General features: G+C 49.6%; 1 protein-coding gene and 1 long non-coding RNA gene across 4 annotated transcripts; one reads left to right on the top strand and one right to left on the bottom strand.

The window, feature by feature from the left end:
- The first annotated feature begins 213 nt into the window (after positions 1–213).
- On the top strand, positions 214–21922 carry LOC138114134 (uncharacterized). Its single transcript, XR_011152497.1, has 4 exons — positions 214–280; positions 699–766; positions 4379–4500; positions 17456–21922. It is a non-coding gene; the product is annotated as an uncharacterized lncRNA (long non-coding RNA).
- LOC138114129 (uncharacterized) lies at positions 11304–26280 on the bottom strand. 3 transcript variants are annotated; one of them, XM_069023277.1, is made up of 5 exons: positions 26177–26280; positions 15953–16423; positions 14831–15160; positions 14340–14500; positions 11304–13507 (listed from the first exon to the last, which is right to left on the bottom strand). In XM_069023277.1, the coding sequence occupies exons 1-5, from the start codon at positions 26241–26243 to the stop codon at positions 13463–13465; spliced, it is 1074 nt and encodes a 357-aa protein (XP_068879378.1). In that variant the 5' UTR covers positions 26244–26280; the 3' UTR covers positions 11304–13462. The 3 variants fall into 3 exon arrangements, with proteins under 3 accessions (XP_068879378.1, XP_068879377.1, XP_068879376.1); XM_069023276.1 differs by lacking the exon at positions 26177–26280 and adding an exon at positions 22868–23177 and having other exon boundaries at positions 11304–14204; XM_069023275.1 differs by lacking the exon at positions 26177–26280 and adding an exon at positions 22868–23177.

Genomic DNA, 26280 nt, shown 5'->3' with positions numbered 1-26280 from the left:
GCGGTAGTTCCGTACCGGCGGGACCCCCAGCGCGCATCGCCACGTCTCCTAGGAGACTGTGCGGTGCGCAAAGCACCCCGGGAGTTGTAGTGCGCCGCGCCCTCCCCTCCGCGCCGGCCCCCCCAGAGGGGACTCCCTGTCCCAGCATGCTCAGCCAACCCAGGCCAGCCGGGGTCTCCTCGCGCTTCCCGGCCTTGTGCCCGTCCCGGTTACACCGCCAGGGATTGGGCGTATTTTCCTGTCCTCGCACTCTGTGGGAAAGCCGCACCTGTCCCTGTGGGTGGGTGCTGCTCACTGAAACAGTGAGGCCTCTGTGCTGGCGATCCTCCCTCCTTCCCCGTCTGAAAATACACGTTCTTTGCAGCTTCCCTATTCCCACCAGTGCCCTTCCATACGGGAGACCAAGCCTCAGGTTTGGAACTCCTTACCCTAATCTCTGTAACTGCTTATCATAATCTTTATATTACTTGTGCAATGTTCTCCAGCCTGTAGTCCTGGATTTTATGAAGTTCAGGACACCAAATGGGCGAGTTCTTGGGGACAGAGCTACCTCAGATATGCAAATTTAGTGCTTTGCGGAGTTTCCTTGTATCTTCTAGTACCCCAAGAGCTCTTCCTTCTTGTATCCATGCCTTCTGTACTGGGAGGGCAGAACGATTTCATCAGTGTTGTTTAGAATTACGGTTTGTTCTTTCCAGATGTCCCTGTATTTCCAGTTTGTGAAGCTGAACCAGACCACTAACTGTGTTCTTTCCTGGACTAAATTGTAAGTAATCCTCTTACAAAATATGTTTCTACCCATCCACTCACATACTTGACTATCTCAGACGGTGAATTAACTAAAACAGGAGAAAGAGCTCCAGCAGGAGCAGATCCATAAACTAGGAAGTAGTGAAAGTAAAGCCAGTGGAACCGAAGCACTGACAGCTACAGGAGCCTCTTACACGGCTCACTTCTTGTCTAGATTTCTGAAGTCCTGATGAAGAAACAACAGGCTGTGAGTGTAGCCTGGCACAAGGTAGCTCCATCTCCCTGCTCAACAAGTGAGTAGAAAGAGTTGGATGCAAGGCAGAAAGGGCTTTGCATCTTTGGTGCTGGAAATATGAGGTGTCTGCCAATTGTTGCATGTTGTATATCCAGCTCTCTCCAAAAATCTCAGTTGTTCTGAGATTTTTCTGAAGGGTTTAATGCAGTGCCGGATCAGAGGTTGCCTCTGGAAAACCCTTGGAAGTGATTGCCCCCTCTCTCTCAGGTGCTAGATCTGCTGAGCAGCCACAAAGCTCAGTCTAACAGAGCACAATCTTACAGTTTGTACAAACTCGGGATGGAAGCGTGGAGCGCTTGACAGAGGCTGGGCCACATCAGGGGGAGGGGGCACCCCTCAGGGAATTGGAGGATGCCCAGGTCCACGAAGGCCACAAGAGCTGCTGCAGGGACAAGTGCGGCTCCCGGGCTGCTGCCTGGGAGCTGCAGGAATGTGTCGCAGGAGGGTGCTGCTGGCTGGCGGCTGCTCAGAGCTCTGCAGGGCAGCTCTTGCTGTGGCAGTTGCTTCCACAGGCACTGGATTGACTAGCTCAGGGATGCTGGGGACTGATCTCTCATCCTGCCGTTCTCTTTGCTGGATATCCTTTGTTCGTTTCCATGTGTGGCTCCGGCCTTAGTGATGCAGATTTGCCAGCTTTGTGAGGTGGGGTCTTCCATTTAAATCCTGAACTGGCAAAGCTTGAGGCAGGTATGGCTTAAATGTCTGCCCTCTCCTGGAGTTGGTCTCTGGCTAAGTGCAGGCAGAGCATTCAATCCTTCTGAGGCAGCTCATGAAGGGGGTGACCGCCAGGGAAGGGGTGACAGCACTGAGCCTGCCAGGTTTCATTTGGACAATGCTCTCAGACACACAGCTGATTTTTGGGGTTGTCTTATGCAGAGCCAGGAGTCGGACTCGATGGTTCTTGTGGGTCCCTTCCAACGCAGAGTATTCTGTGATTCTAAGTAGCACCTCTGTTACCGAGACTTTTGTGTCCTCAGGGTTGGCATCATCTGCTCATTCCACGTGGGCTGGGAGAATGGGTACCTGCTGTTCCCTTCGCAGCTGTCCTTGGAGCTGTTCCCTGAGCCGCCTCACCTGCCTTGTTGAATCAGGAGTGTTGCTGTCTCCTACCCGGGCCCTCTGTCAGGGCAGTCTCCCGGTTGCCATTTGGACAGTACTTTGCTTGCATTTTACTGCAATGACTGAAATAATTGGTGCGTTTAAGAAGAGGAGCTAATTTGAAATGCCTGAGCTCTAATTCCTTTCCAGTTTCCCCATCCCTCACATTCCTTTCTCCCCGAGCTCGGCTGGTGGGAACTGGCTTTGTTTGTGCCTCAAACCTCCGCTAGCATGGCCCTTGCTCTCCCCAGCCCCTACCCAAGGGCTGTGACTGGCTCCCTGGAGAGAAATGAGTGACATCTCAGCTTCCTTGTTGAGGATCCTTAGATCTTTTTGGCTCTGTTTCATTGTTATCCTCTGTCCAACCCCAGCTGCCCTCGGACAGCTGCCAGATGTCCGAACTGTCACAGATCTGGCTGAGAATTCATGTCACTGTTTCCAGCATTCTCTCCCCCCAACAGCTTTGTGCTACAGTAAAACAGCATCCAGAGAATATGTATCACTTCCCTGGGGGAAGGCAGCAGCGTCTCTGTGAGGTGTCTGTGTCCCAGGTATGGTTTTGTGGTTTTTACTATTATTAGGAAAAACACAGCACTCTAATTCGTCCCCCTCAGGCTAATGCTGATGTCACGTGGGATACAGTGTGATTTGGTGTCATCATGAAGTATTTATACAAAAAGGGTCATTAGTTCTCATTGTTCTCCACAACAGTAAATGACAAAGACACAATGTTGTCCCGATTGTAACAGAAGGGATTTTCCTTCTGCTTTCCATCCACAGCTCTTGAAACCTTTTTCTGACCCTGGTAAAGAACGATTGCTTTGCATTAGGTAGGAACTTAATGTGAGAGAGAGAGACTCACACAAATTGTTTGAACACTCAGGGCAATTTGGTAACTGTAATGGAGTTAAAGGACATATTCATTTCTTGTCTGTTTTTCTGATCTTTCTAGCTCTTGACCATGCGCATATAAATGTCTATTTTTATTAGTGGGGACGTATTGGTGAACACTGAGTCTGGAGCTCAATGTAGATTCATGATTAGGTTTTCTCTGATAAAAAATATAGTATTAACTTGGTGAGATGTTTTCAATAATGGAACTTCTTTGCAGTTCTCCTGTAATTAAATATTGATTCCTTATTTCTTTCTATAAAAGCCTAATGCCTTCCCTTATTATGTCACTCTCCCACCTGTTAAGCTCTGATTCCATGATATGTTTTCTGTGCTGTCAACATCAGCTTAAAATGTTCCCATCTCTCTGCATTTTCCTGCCCTGGCCCCACAGCACATTGCCTCCCGAATTTCTGCCGCTGCAGTTGTTGGTGTGCTGTAAATCCGATCAGGGAGCCGAGCTGGTTCTAACAAGTGCGTCATTGTTTGGGCTTTTTTGTTGTTGGCGGTTTTTTTCCCCCTGAAGTGGTGTGGTTCACAGTGCTGCAGCAGGAAAAAATCATGCTGGCACAACTGAGAGAACAATGTGATCAGGGCTAGGTGGGGAGGCAGAGGTTCTACTGCCAGATCGTTCATCTCTGAAAACAACTGAATTGCTCAGCAGAGCTGCCGAAACCCCATCAAAATGGTGCCCACCCCATCCCCACCCCCGGTAACTGTTCCAGCAGGCATTGCTAAGCGTAAGGGACTGTCAGTGTTATCTTTCAATCAGATCTACAGTCTTTGATCTGAAAGATCAAGTGAAAAGTCTCTTCCAGACAGAAGTAACATCCATGGCACCTGCAGGGAAAGAAGAGATCATAGGAACGATTTCACACTTACTCCATTACTAACAGTCTGGGATATAGTTTTCTAGCCTCTGGTTTGGAGATCTCATGGTCAGGTCAGGTGTCCTGTTGTCCCTTTCCAACACAAACTGACCCCTGTATGGGAAGGGTTTGGCATTGTGACCATAGCTTTGAGCAGAAATGAGGTGGCTGATTCTTTGTGTTTTAAACCTGAATGATGTGGAGCTGGCTGGAACTGTTGGTGCCACAAAAAGGTGAAATCCAGTGCCTGAACATTTTTGCCAATGTGTTTTCTTGCCTGTCATGGAACCTGTTTCCTGCTGCCTTGTGCCACTGCTTGCACCCATAAAAGAACAAGAAAATGGTATTAAATCGGAATAACAGCAGTTTCTCCATGTGTAACAGGTGTCACAAAAGGTAGACAGAGGATACTTAGACTCAGCAAGTTTATCCTTGAACTTTCAGCCTAATCTGCTGCTTTTTTGATTTTTTTTAGAGAGAAGCAAGAACTTGCTGAGAGAGGCAGAGTGGTTTTCTCCATCTTTGGCTGAGGTTCCCACCCCAGACATTTCAGCTCCAATGAGCTTTCTAGTGCCATGGAGATTGAGGTGCCTGAAGGTAAGTGAGGCTCGATCCTGCACCCTCAGGATCTTAAGAACCTGGAAGGATTTTCCTCTGTCATGTGGATGACAAAGCTCTACTGTTCAGGGCATTCCAGAGGTCATACGGATGAGAGGCTCTTGCTGGGCCCAATTTTACTGGTAGGGCTGAGTATTAGGCATCTAAAAGCAGAACAACAGTACAGTTTGGAGTAGTGGCCTAGCACTTGGGCCAGACTTAGTTCTGAGAGCAGTATTGGTATGCCAGGACAGAGGTAACATGTGTGTGCCTGTCTGTTCTTTCATCCTCCCTCCCCGTGTAGTGTCAGGGTAATGAAAAGCTGCATGTGAGGGCCAATTATGATACTTATCACTTCCTCTGACGGTGCCAAGATACCATTTTTTAATGTGGCTCCATTTTTGTTTTGGTGCTGACACACAGCCAGTGAGAAGGTGAAAATTGCTCATTTCAAGAAGGTTTGCCTCAGCCTCTTCATCCTTTTGGATTTATGCCTTGCTTTTTGGATATTAAACCTCCTTGTGTTTGCATTAACACTTAGCATTAAAAGAAATCAGGAACAAAGGGCTAATGTTTCTTTAAAAGAAAAAAATTCATGCCCTACTTTAGTAAGATGCTTAAGATTCTTGTGAATGGAGGCTATGAGGCATGTTAAACTGCCCTGTGTGCTGTTTTTCCAATTTACTAATCCTGCTGATTCAGACTTTACTAGCAAACCTGCTACAATTAACTGCTTTGTAGATGCAGTTGTAACATGTCAGGTTGCTGTTAGGGCAATGCCTGAGGAGCCTGCAGGTCCCATCAAAGGGTTAAGATTTTCTCTAGCCTTTATGCTGAGGCACATGCTAGGTGGGGACTCTTAAATAGAGTTTCACTGATCAAATGTTCAAGCAAACCCCCTCATTTAATAATAAGCAGCTTAATAATAAGTTACCTGTTGCTGTACTATTACTTGCAGTATTAGTAGTAAATATTTATATCATAGTAACATCAAACCCTGCAGGGGTTATTATGGCAGGGGCACCCAGTAGCTCTGTTGGCAGCTTGTTAGTGTAGGACACTTGGAACCATGAGCACCTGTTTTTATTTGAGCTTACATAGCTTGTGAGGATGCTTCTTGGTATTTCTGTTTCAGTAGGAGATAAATGAGGATGTTTTTAATAGGGTTTGAAACGATTGCAGACCACACTGGACCAGCAGTGCTGGAGGGGATAGACATAGACTGCTGTTGTTCTCAGGTCTGGCATATGGGGTAAGAAGGCTGGGGAAGGATAATTCTTTGGTCTTTTGGTATAGATTGTACACATACCTCCAGGCTGTGTTTTGAGCTGGCAGAAAGCAGTACTGGAGAAGTGGCTAGAAACAGCTGGAGTGATGATCTCTGCAGTGACCTGCCTGGGCTAGAGCTGCATGACCTTTAATGTTAACTAAAAGATGCACTCTTTACTGTCGGGAACAACTAAAGACAGAAAGGATATTGGCTTCCCTGGGCAGGAAAACTCTTCTTGACTTGTTTGTTCCCTGCATTTTCCCCAAGTGGAAGTTGTGAGCTGTGGGGCTAACCCAAGGGAGGCAACTCCAGGGAGGGAAACAGCCATTTTGATAAATCATTCACACACCTGCCCAGTCCCACACTCTGCCAGAGACCTGAGCTGTTGTTTGCCATCTCATGCCCCCTTGCTCAGACCTGCCCCTTCTACCCTTTCAACACCATGCTGTGTGTTCTGCTCTTTCTCTGCAGGAGGCAGACACTGGTGCAGGGCCTGATTTGTGCTTTGTCAGTCAGCTTTGGCAGCTGTCAGCTGTCTTGCAGAGGGAGAGATGCTGTGGTGCTTAGCTGCAATGGGGCTGTTCCTCCAAGGTCAAAGAATTCCCACTGCAGTCCTCTGCTTCAGCCCTCTCCCACGGGATGGGATGTGTGATCCTGTCCTCTGAGCTCTCACTTGGTGGACCAGAACAAATTGAGAGAATTTAGTGTGTTTTCTCTACTAATGCCTTCAAATGTTTAGTTTTTTTCTCCCACTTATACTGTAAGTTTTGAGTTATGTTGGATTGTGCTTAAGCTGTTGGCTATCTGAAGCTCTGGGATGTACTGCTGGGCTTGGATTTTTCCTTTTAGGGAGACTATGCACAGCAAGAACAGAACAGATATAGAATGACCATAGATTTACCCTGTCAAGACTCAATATGGAGCAGCTGACTTGACAAGTGCTGGTAAATTGCTTCCTCTTGTGTGGCACAAAACAGGTGGAGAAATCTTGTTATTTGAACAGAAAATTCCATGACGCCCATAAAGGGGAGGTTGCTGGTTTGTTTTATGAGAATAGAGTGCCACAGTGGCAAAAAAAAGGGCCCTGTGAAATTTCCTTATGTGGTTTAATTTTTTTTATTCCATTTCCCTCTGAGATAACTTAATTTTAGAATTGCTGTCTGGTGAAGGAGAAGGGAAGAGGTGAATGAATGACACCAGCTTAGACTCTGTAAAATAAAGGGAGCTCTTTTCCCAGTGCTTCTCTAAGCCCTTTGTGGAAACAGGTTCCCTTTCTGCTAGACAGCCACAAATAGTATTGTCCACAGTTACCTTCCACCTAAAAATATGGAGATCCTTTTGAAAAAGTGGGCAAAATTTCTCATCCTGCCCCTAAACTTTTCAGAAGGGAAATTGAAGCAATGATCATGTTAGTGTGTTTATTTGCCTGTGTGATCAGAAGGCACAGCCAGGATTAGCACAAAGAAACATTTTGCTAATTTTGCAGTTGTCCCCAGTAAAACTCTTCTTAGTCAGAATCAAATGAGTGTCTAAATGTAGCTGAAAGTCATGTTCAAGAACCCATGAATCTTGTCTTGTCCGAAGCAGAACCTGTAATTGAGCACTGAAAGCTTCAGGAGTCTGGATAACAGCAAATTTTTAAGAAAATACTTAAAATACAGGGCTGACTGATCATCCCTCGTCCTACTCGTCCCAAGAGAGACCAGTGAAAGGGAACACTCTAATGCTTGTGAGAGTCGTCCTGTGGCAACTGATGTGTACTTCTGAAAGAGAGAGAGGATTAAAACAGGGGAGGAGAGAAGTTACCCTGCGGGAGATTGTCAACAGATGTTCCATTGTAGTTCAAAGAGAGCTAGCAAAAGGCTTCTGCTGCAGGGATATATTAATTCTGGGCAGTTCATCACAGGGAGACCTGTTTTATGACTGGGAGGATACCTCTGGTAACTTACATAGCTCTTTATTTGAACTGTGGGTGGGGAATCTGGTCTACCTGTAAGCAGAGAGGGAGCTGAACAGTAGGAACAAACATGTACTTGTTTTCTTGCAGCTATGACCACTGTCAGTCTGATCAAGATCAAGCTGGTTTTGTGGTGCAGGGGGTTATTTGGCTGATGGGTCATTGAATAGAAAAAATATTACAGAGGAACTGAGGCTTTAACTGTTTAACTGTTAAACTGCTGGGGCGTGTGAAGCAGACCTGTGTTGAGTGTGTCTTTCAAATATACTTACTGGACAGGAAGTGGGAACTAGCACAAGGAAGACTGTGCAGGCTGTCAAGCAGATGAATAAATCAATCCCTTTGTCTTTAAAAATGTACAACCTATCTATGCTTCCTTCGTGTAATAGTTAATGATTTCTTATAAAATCTTGCCAATGCTGCAAAATTAACTGTGGTGGGGGATCTAGTTCACAAGCTCCCTATCACCAGGCACAATTAGAAGGTCCTCTTCTGGGAGGTTCTAAATGCTTTATCTTTTGAGATTGTTTTGAAATTGTGCTCTGGATGAAGGTTGATTTTTCTCAGATCTGAGAGGAAACATGACCCCGGTAGCATTAAAGTGAGGAAGAGTCTTCATTCAAATGTGTTTGGGTGGGGAAGTTTGAAGCCCACTGTTATGTTACAAAGTTCTGGAAGATTAAAAAAAACTAAACCACAAACTATTTTGGGAAACTGCTGGGAGACTTTTATATTTGCACTCACGATCTTCCAGCTTTGCTTATCACTTAGGTATGTATCAGTAGGACTGAAAATTTGGCTGTTTTATGGACAGTAAGTGCATGATTTCTGCTTTCTTTGTGGAGGATGGAAGGCAATATTGGAAATAAAATTCCTGTCTCACTTCTGGTGTGCAGCAAAGCAGAGGTAGCAAGTACATGGGAACATCACGGGCAGAGGCTCAGGAGGTACACTTAGAAAAACTGCCCCCCTCCCCCCATGGCAAATCCACATTTATACTGATTTGATGTAGTTATAGAAAATGAAGTATAAGTAATGAGGAGGTGTGAAGCCTGCTGTTTCCTTCACAGGTGTCTGGGAAATGACAGTAGGCATTTCTGCTCTCCCCCGGCTATAAGAAGAACAGTGGCTAGTAAAAGCTTCCAGGTTCTGTGTCATTTCATAGCCTTCATTACTGAAAATTTACTGCTCTGCCTCCCTGGCTTGCTTCTGCACTCCTGCTCCTTGGATCAGTGGAATGCATTTTTCATTCTGCTTTAAGTGGTAGCAAGCACAGGAGACTTATCCATGGGAAAGCCTTATGGGATGGTTAGTCTTACAAGACCCACACACTGCCTTGTCCACTCCAGTGCTCCTCATGGCAGTTTTTCTGTCCCTGAACACCCTCTGTAGCCTTATTTACAGACTTTCAGTGTGATATGATGGATAAATACACAGTGATGCTGAAATACAGACATTGAGCCATGAAGGACAACTGAGTGGGCAGAGAAATGGATGAAAAACAGGTAGCCCCACCCATGGCACAGCAGCTCTAGGACTGTCACTTTTCAGCTTCTCAAATCCCCTTCCCTTCAAAACATGGGTCTGGAGAGAGGATGAGGGGAGGGCAGAGGAGGCAGATATGTCTCAAACTCTGCTTTTCTTTTGCCTGGGTTTGTTTCCATTCTATTTACCTTTAAACCTAAGTGATTCAGTTGATTCTTGGTCCCTTGCTACTTAATAATATAATTGTGCCTTAGCCTAGGAGGCGTTAAAACCAAACCACATCAGAGGCAACAGCTATGTTCAAGGAGAAATGCAGAAGTTGGGAACAGTTCCTTTCTGGTTTTGTCAGTTCTCTTTGCTGCACAGGAAGGATGAAGCCCACACAACTGGCCCATCTCCAAACTTGACCACCTAAGAGGTTGTAGCATCTGGCTGGAAGGTTGGAACTCAGCTGGGCAAAGGCACAAAGCTTTGTGTGTCCCAGGGGTGGCTGCCTGCACAAGCCTGTCCTGCTGCTGCCTCTCCAGCTAGCACAGCCCTGGCTCTGTGCTACCTCTCCAACAAGGCAGTTCAGCAGTTTGTTCAGCAGAGAATGAATCAGCTCCGAGTGGGTTTGCTGGTAAAAAGGCAGAACAGAGAAAATTCCAACATAAACCACCAGAATAATGCTGACTTTAGACCTGAGAAGACTGGCTTAGTTGTGGCATGTTTGTTCTGTTACTTAGTTATTCTGTTTTGTATGGTTGTATTTAGAGGAAAGATGTGTGCCAATGTCTTTATAAACAATTTGATGGGTGTTAACATCTTTGAAATTGGTCTTAATGCTTCTACTGACTTTGAGCAGCAGGTTCATTACCAGGCCCAGACAGTTTGGTTCCTGAAATAGATATGGGTCTGCACAAGCCTGAACTTCTGAACTTTGGGGTAAAACAATAGGTTCAAGGGGGGATATGGGGTAGGTGGTTTGGGAAGGCTGTACCTTCCCAGTACCTCAGCCAGTAGGGAAAGGAAGAGGGCAACATGTGGCCGGGGGTTAGGATAAAAGGGAGGCTGTGCCCTCCAAAACGTTGAGAGAAAAAATCCCTCGGGCATGTGCCTAGGTGGACTCTCTCCCTTTATCAGAATAAAGCTGAAGGACTCCTCTGTCTCCTTTTCGGTCATAACCCTCTGGCATTGGTGGATTTTCCTGACAGTATGTTCGGACAGGACTGAAATCTCTGCAGGGTTTAGAGTTCACGCTCATGTCTTCAGATTACTCAGCAAGCACTTTGCCAGGCTACCAAGTCCTTGTTTGCTCTCCCCTTGCTCTAGGTCTTCCAAGGATTTGCTTGTCTAGATTTGTTGTGGGAACGCTTCAGAAAACGGCATAAGCCAAATTACCAAGTAGTTTCACTCACCACATTTTGCTTTTGCAACAGAAAATCTTTAACACAAAGTCTTTGACATGAGCTGATTGATTTTGCCAAAGTATTCTAACAGCTATGAGAGACTATTAGTTCAGGAAAGACTTTTACCAGGTCTGTAGCAGAAGCTGGGCTTTTGAGCACTTACTTCCCTGTAGGTCTGAGCTCTGAAGGGAAGAGTTCAAAACAGCTATAAAGCTAAACAAAAAGAAGTATGTGCCTTTCAATTTGCTTTGTCTGCTGTACTATAGAAAGAAGCATGACAGATGATGCTACTTAGGTTTGGATTAGGCTGGGTTTCAGGATATTTCTGTAAATATGGTTTGGGGTTACAGTTGACAACACAAGAATATCTTCAATCAGAGGCAAAGGAAAGGAGTCTAAAGATGTAGATTATATTATTTGGTCTAGTGTGGTTCTCTAAGACAGATTTCATCTGATTTAATTGTACAGAAATTAATCTCAGTCAACCCAGACCAGGAATGACCCTGACAAGAAGGAACACAGGCAGGGGGTGGTGTCCTTCTGAACTGTCAGAGCTATGGTTCATAGCTGTCTGGCATTTTCCAGTTATCAGCTCTGTGAGTCTTTGTGCCCCAAACTGCTGCTGTTTATCTATCACAGGATTCATTGTGATCTATAAAAGCTTTTCAGTTAGATGTTTGCAATGAAAATATGAGGACCGAGACACTTTTGGCATTTGTAACTTTATTGCAGAAAAAAAAATCCACTATCAACATATTTTACAAAGAAAGTTGCACTTTGGTGTTGGGCGAGTTTTCTTCCTCACCCTTTTCCCCTGGACAGCGATGCACGGGAAACCAGAACAACCAGCCCCTGCCCTTTTGATTGTGTGCAGAGACACTTCCCAGATATGCCAGCCTGCACCAGTTCCAGCCAGGATGGAGTTCTATTTTCCACCACTAACTTGCCAACTTTGTGCCGAGAACCAGTAGCACCCTGCCCTCCGGCAAGGGAAACAAGTCTGTAGCTAGGGAGATTGCTGTGTGCAGACAATGCTCGATACAAAAGCTTTGGAGTTGTGACAATTGCTCTTTAGTTCTCATGCAATCATAGGAGAGAACCAACCCTTCTTCCCTATTTTACTGGGCATCCTTACAATACACAGATGGAAGGCCAAAGCCAACAGCCGAACCCCAACTGCACTGCAGCCATTTGTCAGCCACTCTGGAAGCAGCAACACGGGAAGGAAAAACTGCTGCCTTACCCAGTTCATCTATTTGGCCCAGACTGGTTCTGCTCCATCTTTGGGCTTTCCAGAGCCCAGCTGATGGGGAAATTCCCCTTTCCCTGCTACCAATAACAGCACTGCAAAAAAAAGGTACTTTTGCAAGTGAGGCCTGGTATCTGTCCTTTGTGGGGTTCAGTGATGTTGCTGCTGAAAGGAGAGGAGAAACTGAGGCTTGTAAGAGGAATGTGGCAGATAATCTCTAGCCCTTGCTGTATCCTGAGGGAGCAACTGGCTTAGTCAGAAATCAAACACTCTAGAGAAGGCATGTGTTTCCATTTACCTGCAGTCGAATGTGAGTTAGAAAACAGGAGCACGTGTAAGTACATGAAGACTGACATGACACACACACTCTGGTCTTTTTGAGGCAAGGGCACCAAAAGATCCTCTGACTTAAACTCAGAGGCTCTGGTCTGTGGGTTTCCTTGAGAGGCCTCAAGAGCCTTGGATGCAGTCTACAGCAGTGATATTTTCAGGCAAAAGTGCAGAATCCAATCAGCCTAACACCAAGAAAGGGAAGGGGAGGAAGGCACCTACATCCAGGATCTGTCCTCATTGACCAACTGGCTCAAAAGACCAACATCAGAAAGTAGAGGAGCTTTGACCTTGCATAGCACAGAAGGGAGAGTGAAGTATCAGTTTTGTACAACAGCTTCCAGCAACCAGATGCTAGAAGCAAAATGGGAGGTGCCTGAGGAAAGGTTTGTGTTAGAGTCCAGGCAGGGAAATGGACTAAAAGCATTTACTGAGCCTGGGAAAGGAGTTTACACATATGCCAAAAGCATCAAGTGTAGGAGACGTGTAGGAGACGTGGTTTCCTAATTTTGGTGAGACCAAATTAGTGCATCTAATTGGCAATAGACTGAGTCCTATCAAGCTCTGTTAAGCTAACATTATGTTCATTTTCCTCTCAGCAACTTCAAAGCAACATCAAGTAGCAGGGGCACTTCTCCAGTGGCCACAAAACTGTTTTCCCTGGTTAAAGAGAAAAGGTATGCATGTAGGAAGGAAGCAGAGTAGTCTTTTATCCTCCTGGTAGGTGTTTCAGGATGGGCAATGCCAATCCTGGGACTAAAGCTGAAACAGGAACAAAAAAAGTGCAAGAGAACCCCCAAAAACAAACAACCTTAAAAATACAGAACAAGAGGGAGCCCAAGAGAAGTGATTTCCACATCCTTGGCTCCCTCAGAAAACAGCAGTCTCCTTTGCTAGCACTGTGCTGACACCACCAGTGTTAAGAGCCCTTGTCAGGATCACTTGCCCACCTCCTTTGAAAGCAGCAGCCACCAAGACAAACAGAAGAGATCCATGCAGAACACCATGGCAAAGGTTGTCTTGGCTAATTGGTTGCCACACTAAAAGGAGGAGATACCTCTCAGGGCATTGTTTTGAGGAGAGCCTGGAGAAAAGGGACAGACTTGGGCTCTGATTCGCAGCATAGAAACTTCAACACTGAACTATGTAAAATGTCTAAAACCAAAAACCATCTGAAAAGGATCTTTCAGTTGTGTGCAAATCACAGCCCCTCATTCCTCAGCAGATCGTCTGGGACCAAGTCCTCAAGGCCTTTTCCTCTGGGCAGTGGATAGCCTGGTTGCCTAGTAGCTGTAGAGGGAGAGAGGGGTGTCCTCCATCATGTCATCCTAGAAGCAGAGAAGAGGGTGCTTTAATGAGATGTCTGCACAGTGGCATCATGGTCCCAGCCTGGGAGACTGCTGTGCAGGCAGCACAGCCTTCTCAGCCACATGGTCACAGTGTGGCCATCTGCCCAGCCATCCACCTAAATGATGTCACTGTGCAGTTCCTGGATCTTTGGACTGTCAGTCTCCCTCCTGCTGCAGCACTTGGAGAGAAGAGGTGTGTGCAGGCAGGCAGTTCCTGCAGGGACGTGCAAAACCCTGGCTGTTGAAAACTCCACTCAGCTTGCAACAGCATCAGCTTGCTTGAGACAGCATCAGCTTGCTTGCTAGCTGTGTACTCCTCTGTCTCAGAAAGCACAGGTAGTTATTTGCAGCTTCCCCAGAGCTAGTCCAGCCTCTGAAACCCTCATATATTTTTATATTCCCAAAGGGTCAAACACAGACAGACAGACAGACAGACAACCTCCCTGGGACAGAGCATAGAATCTGCTTTGTCATAGTCACAAAGCAAATATGAGAAAACAGGAGGAGAGGTTAGGAAGGTGTCATTTCAAGACAAGTTTGGATGGAGCTCTCCTTCCTCTCTCTATTTAACCTCTCAGCATTCCCCTGCAGAGTGAGGGGAAGGCAGAGAGCTTCTTTAGTGCCCAGCCTTGAGAGTTGCTGTCTTGATTCAAACCCTGGATGGAAGGAGAGGGACCTAAGAAGGAACAGGAGTGTGTGATCAGCATTGGTGCTGCTGTAAGTACCTAGCAGCTAATGTAGTAGAAGGAGAACTGCAAAGCAGTCAGTGGCAAGCCAGCCCACATCAGGCTGGGCTGAAGGTGTGACTCACCATGGGCAGGTCCTGCAGGCGGCGGAACTCCATGCGGTTGTTGTGCTGCCGGTATCTCAAGAAGCCCACCAGGCCCAGCATGCCCACCATGACAATGAAGACGGAGATCACAGTGATTACCAAGGGATCAGCCCTCGTTGTACCAGCCACATTGGGTAGCTCTGCAAGGAGACCAAGGGAATGAGGCCAAAGGGGAGCCTTCAAGGGCTGGAACAGCAAAGTTTTGTCTTTTCTGGTTCTGCTCAGCACAACCAAGAGCCAATATGAGGCAGCCCCAGCCCTTTGCCATGTTGTGTGAGAACAGGGAAAAAACAATTACATCTATTAGGTTGGAAAAGACCTCCGAGATTATCAAGTCCAATCTATGACCAAACACTGCCAGGTCAATTAGACCATGGCACTGAGTGCCATGTCCAGTCTTTCCTTAAACATCTCCAGGGACGGTGACTTCACCACCTCCCTGGGCAGCCCATTAAAAGCAGAGCATTTACCTGAATTGTCATCATCACCAACATCCACCACAGAAGCCTTCTCATGCCTGGGCTCCAATGACTGTGCCAATGTAGGTGTGCTGGTGGGGATGGCAGCTGTGCTGGCAGACGTGGGGCTGGTCACGAGGGGTCTCACCGTCCCAGTACTGGAGGCAGCAGCAAAGGACGTGCTCCGTACAGTGGAGATGGGAGCAGAGGAATTTCTGGGCTCCACAGTGCTCTCCTCTGTGGCACCCACAGGGCTCGTTCCTGGCTTGGTTTCAGACCTTGCTGCTGTGGGCCCCAGGGTCTGCCCACCAAAAAGTCCTGGCTGAGTGCTGTTAGTTGTTGCTGCAAAATAGGAACAAGCAGTTATTTCAAAGGATCCAGTGCAACCACACTGGTCTGTGGGACTAGACAATATGGAAACAAGACTGTAAGGACTATAGGAACAGCAATTTATTGTCAATCCTTTGGAAAACAAGCAGAACCTTTAGTGCAGCCACAGTTGAGCCACACTATAAGCCACAGTGCTTAGAAAGTCCTCTCAGTTTTCATATGTACCAATCTGCAATGTCACCCAACCTCTGCTGGGCCCACAAGGCCTGTCCTTGGGGACGAAGGACAAGCAGACAAGCTTGAAGAACTCTACACACAGCTGGGGATCACCCCTCAGCAAGACACTGGGAAAAGCCTCTCATCCCTCCTTACAGGGAGCACAAAGGGGGCTGCCCAGGGACAGATGAGCTGTCACTTGTGCTTGCCCATCTCCATGTTTTGTGTTAAGAGTGAGTGTGCTTCCCCAGGAAGGCTCCCATTGAGCCTCTAGCCCTGGTGCCAGAAAGGCCCAGCTGAGCAGCACAGCTAAGGCATATTGTTTCAGATTAGATATATAAAGGATGTCCCTGCACACAATCAGTGTCCTCATCAGAAAGCAGCCAGCACAATTAATACCAAAATTAATGGGGCTTGCAAAGAGGATGCTGAACTAACACCTCTGCAAACAAGTTGCACTGAACTGGCTCTGCTTAGTGTCTCATCCCCTTCTCCCTCTCTCCAGTTACCAGGAGAGTGCTCACACGTTTCCAGGTTGTGCATCATTGAGGCAGGACTTTGTGCCAGGCAGTAAAGGCAAAACCTCACCTGGCACAGTATTCAGAGGAAGCGTGGGGGTTGCACTGCTGGCATCAGCTGTTTCTTCAGTTGGGCTGAAAGGCTCTGTGGCTTCATGGCTGGGCTGGTTTTCTTCTAGAGTGCTGGCAGTCAAGATAGGGGAGGGGATTTCAGTGCTGCTGTTGACTGACAAGCTCATGTTGTCATGCTCGGGATGTGTAACTGTGATGTCCCCAGGACTGGCAGTGGTAGAAGCTTGCAGTGTCTCTGCCTTCGAGCCTGCCACGGGGGTGGTAGGGATGGAGGCATCCTCCACCTCTGTAGTGTGGGCCCCAGTGGCACTGAGTGTTGCAGCAGTCAAGTTTTTCTTAAGGCTTGTCTGAGGAATGGCAGTAGTCACTGGACTGAAGTCAGAGGCTTCCCTTGGCTGATGCGAGGTTAGCGCTGTGCTAGGAAAAGATGGTGGTGTCACCAAGTCCTCTCCTGTCTTCTGACCCCCTCCTATGGAACAGAGAAGTTTGTCAGAGATCCCACACTGAGAGGAGAAACAGAGGGGAAGGACAGAAACTGAACCTCTTTATCCCCTTAACTCAAAATCCAGCACAGGTTCACACTTGGGAAAGGGATTCAAACAGCTCCCCTGTCCCTCCTGGCCTGATCTGAGACAGGGACCTGTTCTAGGGGACTTTTCCTTTACCCTCCTCTTCCTTAACTCCTGTGCTGTTGTTCTGTAGGGTGAGCATCACCAATCCCTCTATCCTGGAGCAACTTTTAAACTTTTTTTGAGGATTTGGGTTTGTTACAAGTATCACCTGAGACCTGATTCTGTAAGAAATTTAAATAAGTCTTCTTCGGTTCATTGAGAAAGAGTCAAAAGTAGTGCTGAAAAAACACAAATGAGGGAAATGTGGATGAAGACTCTCTAGATCCCCTGGCCCAACGAAGTGGAGAAAAGTGATATTTAAAAAGGCTGTACATGGCAAAGCATATCTTGTGAGTCACCTTAGTAGCAGTGTGGGATTCTGCTGCAGGGAAAGGTGAAATGGGTAGCAAGAGAGCGCTACAACTAACAGGGCTGGCGGTGTGCTTTGGCAGCTGCCTTCATGAGCTATTTATGAGCACAGGACCACCATGAAGTACAACTGTTGTCATAGAAATGGGCAGCTACTCAGCCTTGCACTACAGCAAAATGGGCCAGCTTCCCTGAAGAGAACCTGCAGCAAGCAAGGATCCCCCCAGATCCACAGCTGCTAGACAGTGTGACAGCATACGGGAGGAGGAAAACCACGAGGCTCTTACACTACCCTTTCATAAACACAGATCCTGTGACAGTTTTTCAGGGCATAAACAGGAAGAAAACAGAGAAATGTAGCCACATCAGGATGGACTCTCCAATTTAAAAACATCTCATAGTCAATATTTTTACAATTTCTGTTTAAGTTCCTACCCAAGCCACAGAGGACTGATGAGCTAATTACAGAAAAAAATAAAGGTACTGAAGCAAATCCATCATCATGCCCCTTTTCTCCACAGGGAAGAAGCATCCAAAGTGGATATTGTCAACAAGAAACATTCATCCATCAGCAAAACAGCCCATTCTTATACTGTTTGGGGAAATTTCAGCAGTTTTTTAAAGCTCTTCTGAACAGATACAGTTACCAGAGCTCTTCTCCAGCTACAGCACTCAACAGGCCCTAAAAAAAGACACAATACATTGCTCTCTCAAGACCTTTGCAGTACCCTGACCAGCTGGAGAATTCAAAACCCTGGAGCAGCCTGAGGAAGCTGTGCTTCCCCAGCCCGGGGCCCCAGTCCCAGGAGGGCTCCCGCAGGGATGCACAACCCTGCTCGGCACTTTCAGAGAAAAACCTTTCACAGGGAACCCCAGCTGGGGCAACTTAAACATGAAGACCAAAGGCCTAAGTGATACTCCCTTTGGCCTCGCCTGGATCCAGCTCTGTGTGGCCAGAAGGTGCCTCCAAATAAAGTGAGCTCTGCCATGAAGCTCAGGCATAGGATACGCTTACACCAGTAACACCTGGAAGGAAAAGAGCTGAGCGCTGCGTTTCCTCGGATCAGGCACCAAAAGGAACAGCTCTTCATGTGACAATTTCCAGCCCTAAACCCAGCACTGCTATTCAGCACGGGGTGGGATCCCACCAGCTCCGGATGCTGGCTGGGCACTGGCAGATGCTTGCTCAATAAATGCCCAGCTACCTGCTCCTACGCAGCCAGAGACACAGAGGCGTGCTGTCACCGTGGGGTAAACAGGAAAGGTGGTGGCCAGGTGCCCAGCCAGTGTTAAGCCTGGCTATGTGCTGCTCTGAATAGCTGGCCTGTGCCTGGAACAGCCTCTCACGGGGTGGGCAAGTCATGACTTGAGTCATGCAGAGGAAAGATTTGTGGAGAGCTGCCTTGCACAAAGGCCAGAGCAACTCTGAAACCATCACGCCAGTTTCTGGCTAGAAAAGTGATAGGCAAGATAGGTGCTAATGTCTTTACAAGCAACTCGATGGGTGTGGGTCTTTAGGAGAAACGGGTCTTAATGGCTCTTACCAACCTCAAGCCGCAAAGTTCGTTACAGAACCCAGACAGTTTGACTGCAGTTTGAACTCCTGAACTTTAGGGTAATAGACAAATGGGTCCGTGCAAGTCTATTGCAGAGCCCAGACAGTCTGAACGTCTAGTGGATCCGCAGAACCAAAGATAGCTTGAACTTCTGAACTTTGGGGGAAAATGGATGATTTTACGCACAAAAGGAAAGTCAGAGGGAGGGCAGATGAATCTGGGCCCTACACACCAGGACACCTCCCCACATGCCAGGAACTTACACCCCTGCCACGAGGTGCTGTGGGACAGGAGGGCTTGTGGGGGGCAAGCAGCTGCCCCCACCCCGCTGCACGGCTTCCTGCTGTCTGCAAGAGGGAGAGCTAGTGGGATTAGCATTTCCCTAAGATCTGCTCTCCAAGAAGCCACTTGGCTTCTTCCCATAAAATTATCTGGTGTCCATCGCTGCCAAAGAAAATGGTTCCCGGGTGGACGGGCCTCTCTGGCTCTGGTGTAACACAGCACTGTGGTGTATAAAATCTGGTTTGTAGAGAATTGCAGAAGAGATTTTAAATTGGCAAGTGAAGAACGAGGGACTCGCTTTGAGTATGGCAAGTGTTGATGGCACCTCAATTAGCAAGTCATCCAGACCAGCACATCACAGCACACCCAGCTCAGGAAACAAAGGAGAGCCTGAAAAAAAGGAGAGCCTAATCCAGACTAACACAAGGATTCAAGACGTTAAGAGATGATGGTGGGAAGATTGAGAAGGCAAGAGCCTTAAAATGGCCAAGGAAACAAAGGACTGAGTAAATCCTGATCACCCGGGGACAGGCAGACAAAAGATTCCCATCGCCCATCCATCAGCTCCTGAGGGGTAAGGGCACATCCAAAGCCAGCACATAGTCACCAAGCAAAGCACCTAGGGAAATCCCCCAGAGGTGCAACTTGGTGCTTGTGAGCTGTAGGTGTTAAAGGTACAAGCGCTGAGTTTTACTTCAGTTTTAGTTTAAAAAAAACCACTCCTCCAAAGGGCCTTGCTGCATTGCCACAGCTTTGTTTGCCAGCTTTATCATCCATCCAAAACGGCAACCTATTGCCACGCAAACGAAACCCGGTGCAAACCCTGAGGTACAGAGGGGAGAGCAGAGCGCTGCTGCAGCTGCCTGTGCTGGGGGAGACCCAGCAAACCCCGCACGGGCTGGGATCATCAGGGGTCCAGCTCCTGGTTTGCTCTGGAGCTTGGTACCCAACAGGTCGGAAAATCCCCAGCTCCGGCGCTGTTGCTGCTCCAGTCACTGGGTGATGATGGTTTTAGTTGTTTATCGGTTACCTATAGAGACACAGGTCAGAGCTCGTTCCTCTGGTGTCTTTCTGGAGAAGCTCTGCTTCCTGCATCACATGCCAGGAAAGCCATGGCTGTACTGCCTAGGGCATCGTCCTCATCAGCTTCAGGAGACAAGAGGGAACCATGTCCTTTCAGATGCAAATGGAAGGAGTTAGTGTGGATGCTTCACCTTTTCTGTGATTCTCCAAGACCTCACAGTTGCAGCACCCCAGGACAGCTGGTAAAGGTGCACTCGCCCTTGGATCCATAATAAGGCAGCTACAACTGTACCAGGATCTGTAAGCAAGACCTCTGACCATAAGAGTATTTCTGTTTCCCTGACAGGGAGCCAAGGGTGGGCTTGCTTTGGTTACACTGAGGTGCCTGCTGAAGCAGAGCTGGTCCCCTGGCTACAGCCCCACTCCTGCCCCATGTCTGTGCTAACCTCCAGGCTCAGCCTGTGCGTGGTGAGAACCAGAGATCCCAGACCACATTAGGGCAGGGCTGGTGGATTTGGAGCAGCAGCTCCCATCAGACTGTGCTGACTGCAGTGACCTCTGTCTGGGAAACAAGAGGGGCAAAGGAAGAGCTTGGTCCCAGGGGAGGAGGGATGCAGCCAACCAAGAAGCAGCCCCTGCCTTGGACAAGGGTGGGAAAAACTCCCAGCTCCTTGAGGGAAGGGAGGGGCTTTGAACATCAGCCCACAGCTTCGACCCCTCTCCAGCACTGTCTGACAACACGGAGGGACCTCCACGTATCAACCCAAGCTCCCACCAGCTCCAGAACAGACATGGTAAAATGATGCCATAACAGAGAGGAGTGAAGGAAGCCAGCTCTGCGGGAGATGGGGCCATTCCTGTCTTGCACTCCCTGCCCAAGATTCAGAACTGGGGCCAAGCAAGGGGCTGAGGAAGGTGTGCACAAGCAGCACAGTCACTGCTGTGCCAGGGTAGTCACGCAGAGCGGGGACCGTGGTCTCCATCCTCTGCCACAGCAGCCACCCCACCATCTATTTGTTTCTCAGAATAAAACAATGACAGAGAGCAGGGCCTCAGCTGGACAAGCCCATCAGTGCGCTTCTGCCACAACCCTCCTGCCACAACCCTCCTGCCACTCTCAGCAGAATCCTCTGCATCCTCCTTCCTGTCTGACAGAAAGAGCAGCCTGAGCTCCCCAAAGGTCTGCACCAACCCAGCTCCAGTCCATAGATGTGAACATTGTTTTTGAAATCCCTCTTAGGATGAGATGCAGGAGAGCCACATAAGGTGAGGAAGCCCATGGCAGGCTGTCTGCTGGGGACTGAAGGAGAGCAGGGCAGCAGGGTGCAGCCACCCCTGGGAAAGGTGCAGAGTCCCAGGTGAGAGCTAAGCACAAAGATGAGAAGGATTCACCCAGGATTTCAGAGAAAGTGCCCGTGGGAACCGGACTCCCTGGTGTGGATGTATCCTCACTGTCTGAGGCTAGCACCTCACTTAAATCAGCTTCCTACAGAATGCAAGTCAAACCACTGCTCTGATTCATCAAAAAGGCACTCAAACCCTTCTACAATGCTATTTTGGTGCACTAAATGAATTCAATTTCCATTTAAGTGTAACAGCTCCATTTGCAAACAACCTAGTAAAATGGAAAAATAAAATGTTTAAAAAGTAACAGCATAAACTGTAACCTGTATGTATCAAAGCAGTTATATCTTATTGCTTATCAAACTACTTCATTAAATGTTGAAATTATCTTTTGTTACCAGTTATTACATTTATGGTAGCCAACCAACGGTAATTAGACAATCTCTTCAAGGAAAAAGAGCTTGTGTATAAATGCAAATAAAACCATATAGTGAGATTTAAAACCAAGGCTCCTCATTTCGTTTAAAAGCAGAACTGGAATAGCTGCTGATTAGATACTAGCTGAGCCTGATCTCTTTTCCTGGAATTAAAAAAAAAAACAAGTGGCAGAAGAAATTTCTGGTGCCCATCAGGAAGGTGCCAGATGCAGCCAGAGATGCTGTAGAGCAAACACCCTCACTGTGATCATGCGAGGCTTAGGGACAGGATCAGGTACAAGGGGCAACTGCTTTGTAAACTCAGCTCCAATTGGATACCTTGCAGGACCTCGATGGAAGCAGGATGCCAGAGGGCTGCACTTGCCTCAGGCTCCAGTGGTCTCCCTGCCAGGGCTGATGCCTAGACTGTCCCCATGCCCATCCTGGCTGAGAGAGGCTGAACAGACCCTGTCTGCTGTGAGAAGTCCAGGCGGAAGGTGTAAGCACGGATCCAACCCTCCAGCCTGCTTGGGGACCACAGTGAAGCTCTTCATGGCAGCAGTTTAATTCATTGTACCCCTCGTGGCCTCTGCGAGCTGCTGTGCAAGCAGCAAAACTGGGGGTGCAGAACTAGGGGTGCTGAACACCCAGTCCAGCCCTGGAGAGCTGCCAGGCCAGGCATGCTGCAAAGCAAGGGCTGAGGTAAGGGACAGGAATAGAAACCAGGTCTCCTGACTGAGAAGGCAGGTGGCCACGAGCAGAGCACGAGACGGGAGCAGATTAGATACGGGGTGCTGAGTGAGTGTGTGCTGGGAAGGGACAGCCCAGCACCCAACCTGCCCAGGCAGGCAGGAAGATGCTGCCTCAGGGCATCTGTGGATACTCAGCCACAGGCTTGAACCCCGGGGAACAAAAAGGGAACGCAGTGCTACCACCTCGACAGATGGCACTGCGTTGGGGACCAGGACAACCTGCCAACGGTGGCATGGCAGAGCAGGGCAGAGCAAGAGTTGCAGGATGAGCAGGGATGAGCAGCCCTGGAAAAGCACCATGAATGCCAAGGACAGGTACTTCAGTACTAGGAATACCCATTAAACAGCACAAGCATGTCCAGAACACACAGTGGTGGGGCAGCACCAGCCCAATCGCTGCCTGCAGGACACAGCACCCCAGAGTGTCACGTTCTGCCTGGCCCTGCCATGTGAGACCCTCCTCACCCAACCAGGGGAGAGAGAGATGCAAAAAACTTCTTTCCCACAGGTTTGTGTGAAGCTCTCTCAATGATCCTCCATTTAGAGGTGAGGGGGCTTACCCCAAGTTCCTGTGGCAGGGAAAAGAGAGCGCAGGCTGCCTTGCTCAGCTACCACTGTCAGAGCAGAGTTATTTTCCAGTGGCCACGTGCAGATATGGAGCACCTTGCTTGGCAGGAAGGTGCCTGGGAGGCTCCCATGCTGCTTGGTTTTGTTCCTCAGTAAGGGACTGAGCTGGGGTGAAGACCCCTTTGCCCAGAGGCTGCTGGGCACACCAACATGCACAGCCTGGGAAGCCTGCCCTTCTCTGGGGTTGTGTAACCCCAGTAATACAACAACAGCAGGGAGCTCGGGCATCATTCAGCCCAGCCCTGCTTACCTCAGGAGTCACAGCTGCAGCGGAGGAAGCATTCACGTCATTAGGAGAAACTAATTAGCCAGTTGCCTTAATAGCAGCCCCATGTCAGCAGGGAGCCTGCTCTCCAGTGCAGCATGGCATGAGCTGGGGGAAGTTTGGACATCAGGAGCCTGCCCAGCCCTGAGCAGCTCCCAGGTCCTTCTAACTGTGTAACTGTTGGTTCCATGGGCTTGAAGGATGCATCCTGCCCTGACCCTGCCCTGGGCAGCCCTACAGGGCTCAGGATGTGACCCCAGACCTCAGTGGTGCTGAGCCTTATGAAAGCTGCCCCATAGAGCATTGTGGGGATGATCGCAGACCTATGGAAAGCCCTGCAGCAAGAATTGTGTGTGCCCACCCAGAGGGTCTTGGTAGAAAGGAAGGAGGGACAGGGGCCTCTGTGCTTTGGATCGTCCCTGCTCCCCTTTGTTTGGAGGGATGGGGCAAAAGGAGCTGAAGGAGGTGAGTGCTTTGCCCCTGCCCAGCAGGTCAGGTTTTGGAAGGGCAGCAGGGAGCCAGGGTCCACCCTGACCCTGGGGCTGAGGGAAGAGCACATGTAGAAATGGCATCAAAGACTGATGGCATGACATGAAAGGCTGGGCTGGGGGTGCAGGGTCACACAGCTGGAGGTACCACTCTGAGGAGAGGACCAAGCTGTGGCTCAATTCTGGGTGCAGGAGAGCTGGAGCTGTCCTGTCAGGGTGGGGTAGAGTCCATCCACTCCTCCTTGCCCTGGGCAAACAAAGGGAAAAGAATCACAGCAAATTGGCAGTGGGACCTTGAAGTGGACACATTGCCCGCCTGTGTGTGTGGCCCCGGTGGTGCCACAGACAGAGCTTTATGTGCTTGTGCTTCTCCCAGCCCTGCGCCGTTCTCACTGCTTGCAGTGAGGGCAGCTCAGCACGGGAGGGAGAGGCAGAAAAATGCCCAGACCAAAATTACTCAGGGTTTTATTTGTAAGGCTAATGATGCTGGAGGAAGTGGATTTCCACAGGCAGTGAAGAAAGGCTGCATTGAGAGGCCAGGGTGGGCAGAGCACAGGAGACACAGCAGCCTGAGCTCCTCTGTGGCCCTCCTGCAAACTCAGACAGAGGGTGGGAGCAGCACTGCCGGACAGCGAGAGCAAAGGGAATCTGTGCTGGGAGCAGTGCAGAGAGCAGCTCATGCAGCTAGGACAAGCCCAGTTTTGGACAGATCTGTCTGGGGACTGCAGACTTCGGGGCCAATCTCTGGACAAACCTTTCCTTTCCCACACCACTGTCCTGCTGAGATTTTCTGGTGTCTCATTATGGGTTGTGCTTGCTATGGGGCATTTTATTATTGGGGGTATCTCTTCCATCTATTTTCACAAAACATTTGCTCTTTTAACCACAGTTGGGCTTAGCTAGCAAATATAACAGCTATGAGGACAAGGGCCAGGTCAGATGCATGGGTACCATTTCCTGAGACTGTGAAGAATCTTGGATTGGGACACTAAGCAACAAAGATCCCAGGAAAAACTCAGTGCAATCTTAATTTCTGGTACATTCTGGCAGTTTGAATCTTGGACTTTGCAGCAAGAGGGTTCCTATGAGCCAGATGGGGCAAGGGGTTCCCTGAGGTTTCCCAGTGTGCCTGGCAGAGTGTGAGACACAGGGCCAGAATAGCCTCCGGCAGCTGAGCTCCTCCTCCTCTCAGCGGTGGAAATCCTGAGTCCTTCCTTTGCCAGTGGCTGGTCACCTCCCCACACCCCATCACAGCACAGCCACTCTTGTGTGGGGAGTGCAGCTTTGCCCACATAAAGGGCGCTGGTTTGGGACTGCTCCCAGTGCTCAGCCTCAAACCCAGCTAAACCGCATCCGGCACCCAAAACCTCATCCTGAGTGCTACTCTCACTGCTGAGGCTCAGCCCCACAGGCATCTATTCTAGGATTTTACCAGCCCTAATTAGTTATTAGAAACTGAGTTTCTGTGTGTCACCCCTTGGTCTCTATTACTGCCGTCACTGGGGATCTGACCAGGGTCTGGCCAAGGGTTTTTCTCAACCACAAAGAAGAAGAAACACGTTTTGCTTCCTGAGCCTTGGGCAAGTCCCTAAATGCCACAGAGCCTTTGTCACTGCCAGGGTCACGGGGAAGGTGACAGCCTCCCGACTCGGGGCACACTCCAGCCACGCGGCAGAGTTCGAGGGTGTCAGTGGACGGGGCTGTCAGCGCCACGGTGCAGATTGCGCCTGCCCACGTGAGGACGCGTTGATCGTGGAGCAGAGCCGAAATACAGCCCGGGAGTCTGCCTGGGACCAGGGTCTTGCTCCTGCTCCGTCCCGTAACGCTCCATCCGTCCTGCCCCTCTCCCCGCAGGCACGGGGCCCTCGTCCCGTCGTGCTGCGGGAGGCGGCAGAGTTCGGGCTTTGTCCGGGGTTCCCTCGGGGGGAAGCTCAGCAGCGGCTCGTAGGCAGCCGAGAGCTGCAGGGCGGGAGGCAAGAGGCTCTCAGGGCTGGATGCCGGAGGGCGAGCGCCTCCAGGATCGTTGCTCCCCTCCCCGCGCATCCCCTCGGGGTCCCGCCGGGCGGCGGGTGGGAGGTGAGCCCGGGCGGCTCCGCCGGCGGGAGCAGCGCTGCCGGCAGCTGCCTTGAATGGGCAAGGCCGGGGCCGGCGGCCGCGCTGCTGCCCGGAGCGCGGGGCTCACGCGGGACCCCCTCGAACATCTTTGAGCCACCTCATCTGCGCGTCCGCCGGGGCGACGGCGCCCGGGGCTGGGGGCATCTCGCCCGAGTTCGGGGAGCAGGCCCGGGGCGCTGCTCTCCGGAGGGTTCCGTCCCCGTGGAGGGCTCCCCAGACCCTGCTCCCGCAGCCCCACCAGCGGGCGGAGGAGCCCGGGCCCCGGCGCTGCCCCGACGGCTGTCCCGGCGCTGCGCTCCTCGCCGCGGCGAGACCGGCGGGATCCCCCGGGCAGCTCCCCCCGCCCCGGCACCCCTCGGCGGCCGCCCCGGTACCTGGCAGGGCGCAGAGCAGGCAGCAGGCGGCGGCGAGGTGGAGCAGGGCACGCCGCGTCCCCTCCATGCTGGGCCGATCCGCGCTGGCTCCGCCGGCGGCACCG

Source organism: Aphelocoma coerulescens, chromosome 8 (genome assembly GCF_041296385.1).
Source record: "Aphelocoma coerulescens isolate FSJ_1873_10779 chromosome 8, UR_Acoe_1.0, whole genome shotgun sequence".
In the NCBI taxonomy this organism is placed as follows: Eukaryota; Metazoa; Chordata; class Aves; order Passeriformes; family Corvidae; genus Aphelocoma; species Aphelocoma coerulescens.
Note: the sequence above shows the minus strand (reverse complement) of the source record. Positions and strands in the feature narration are given on the sequence as shown.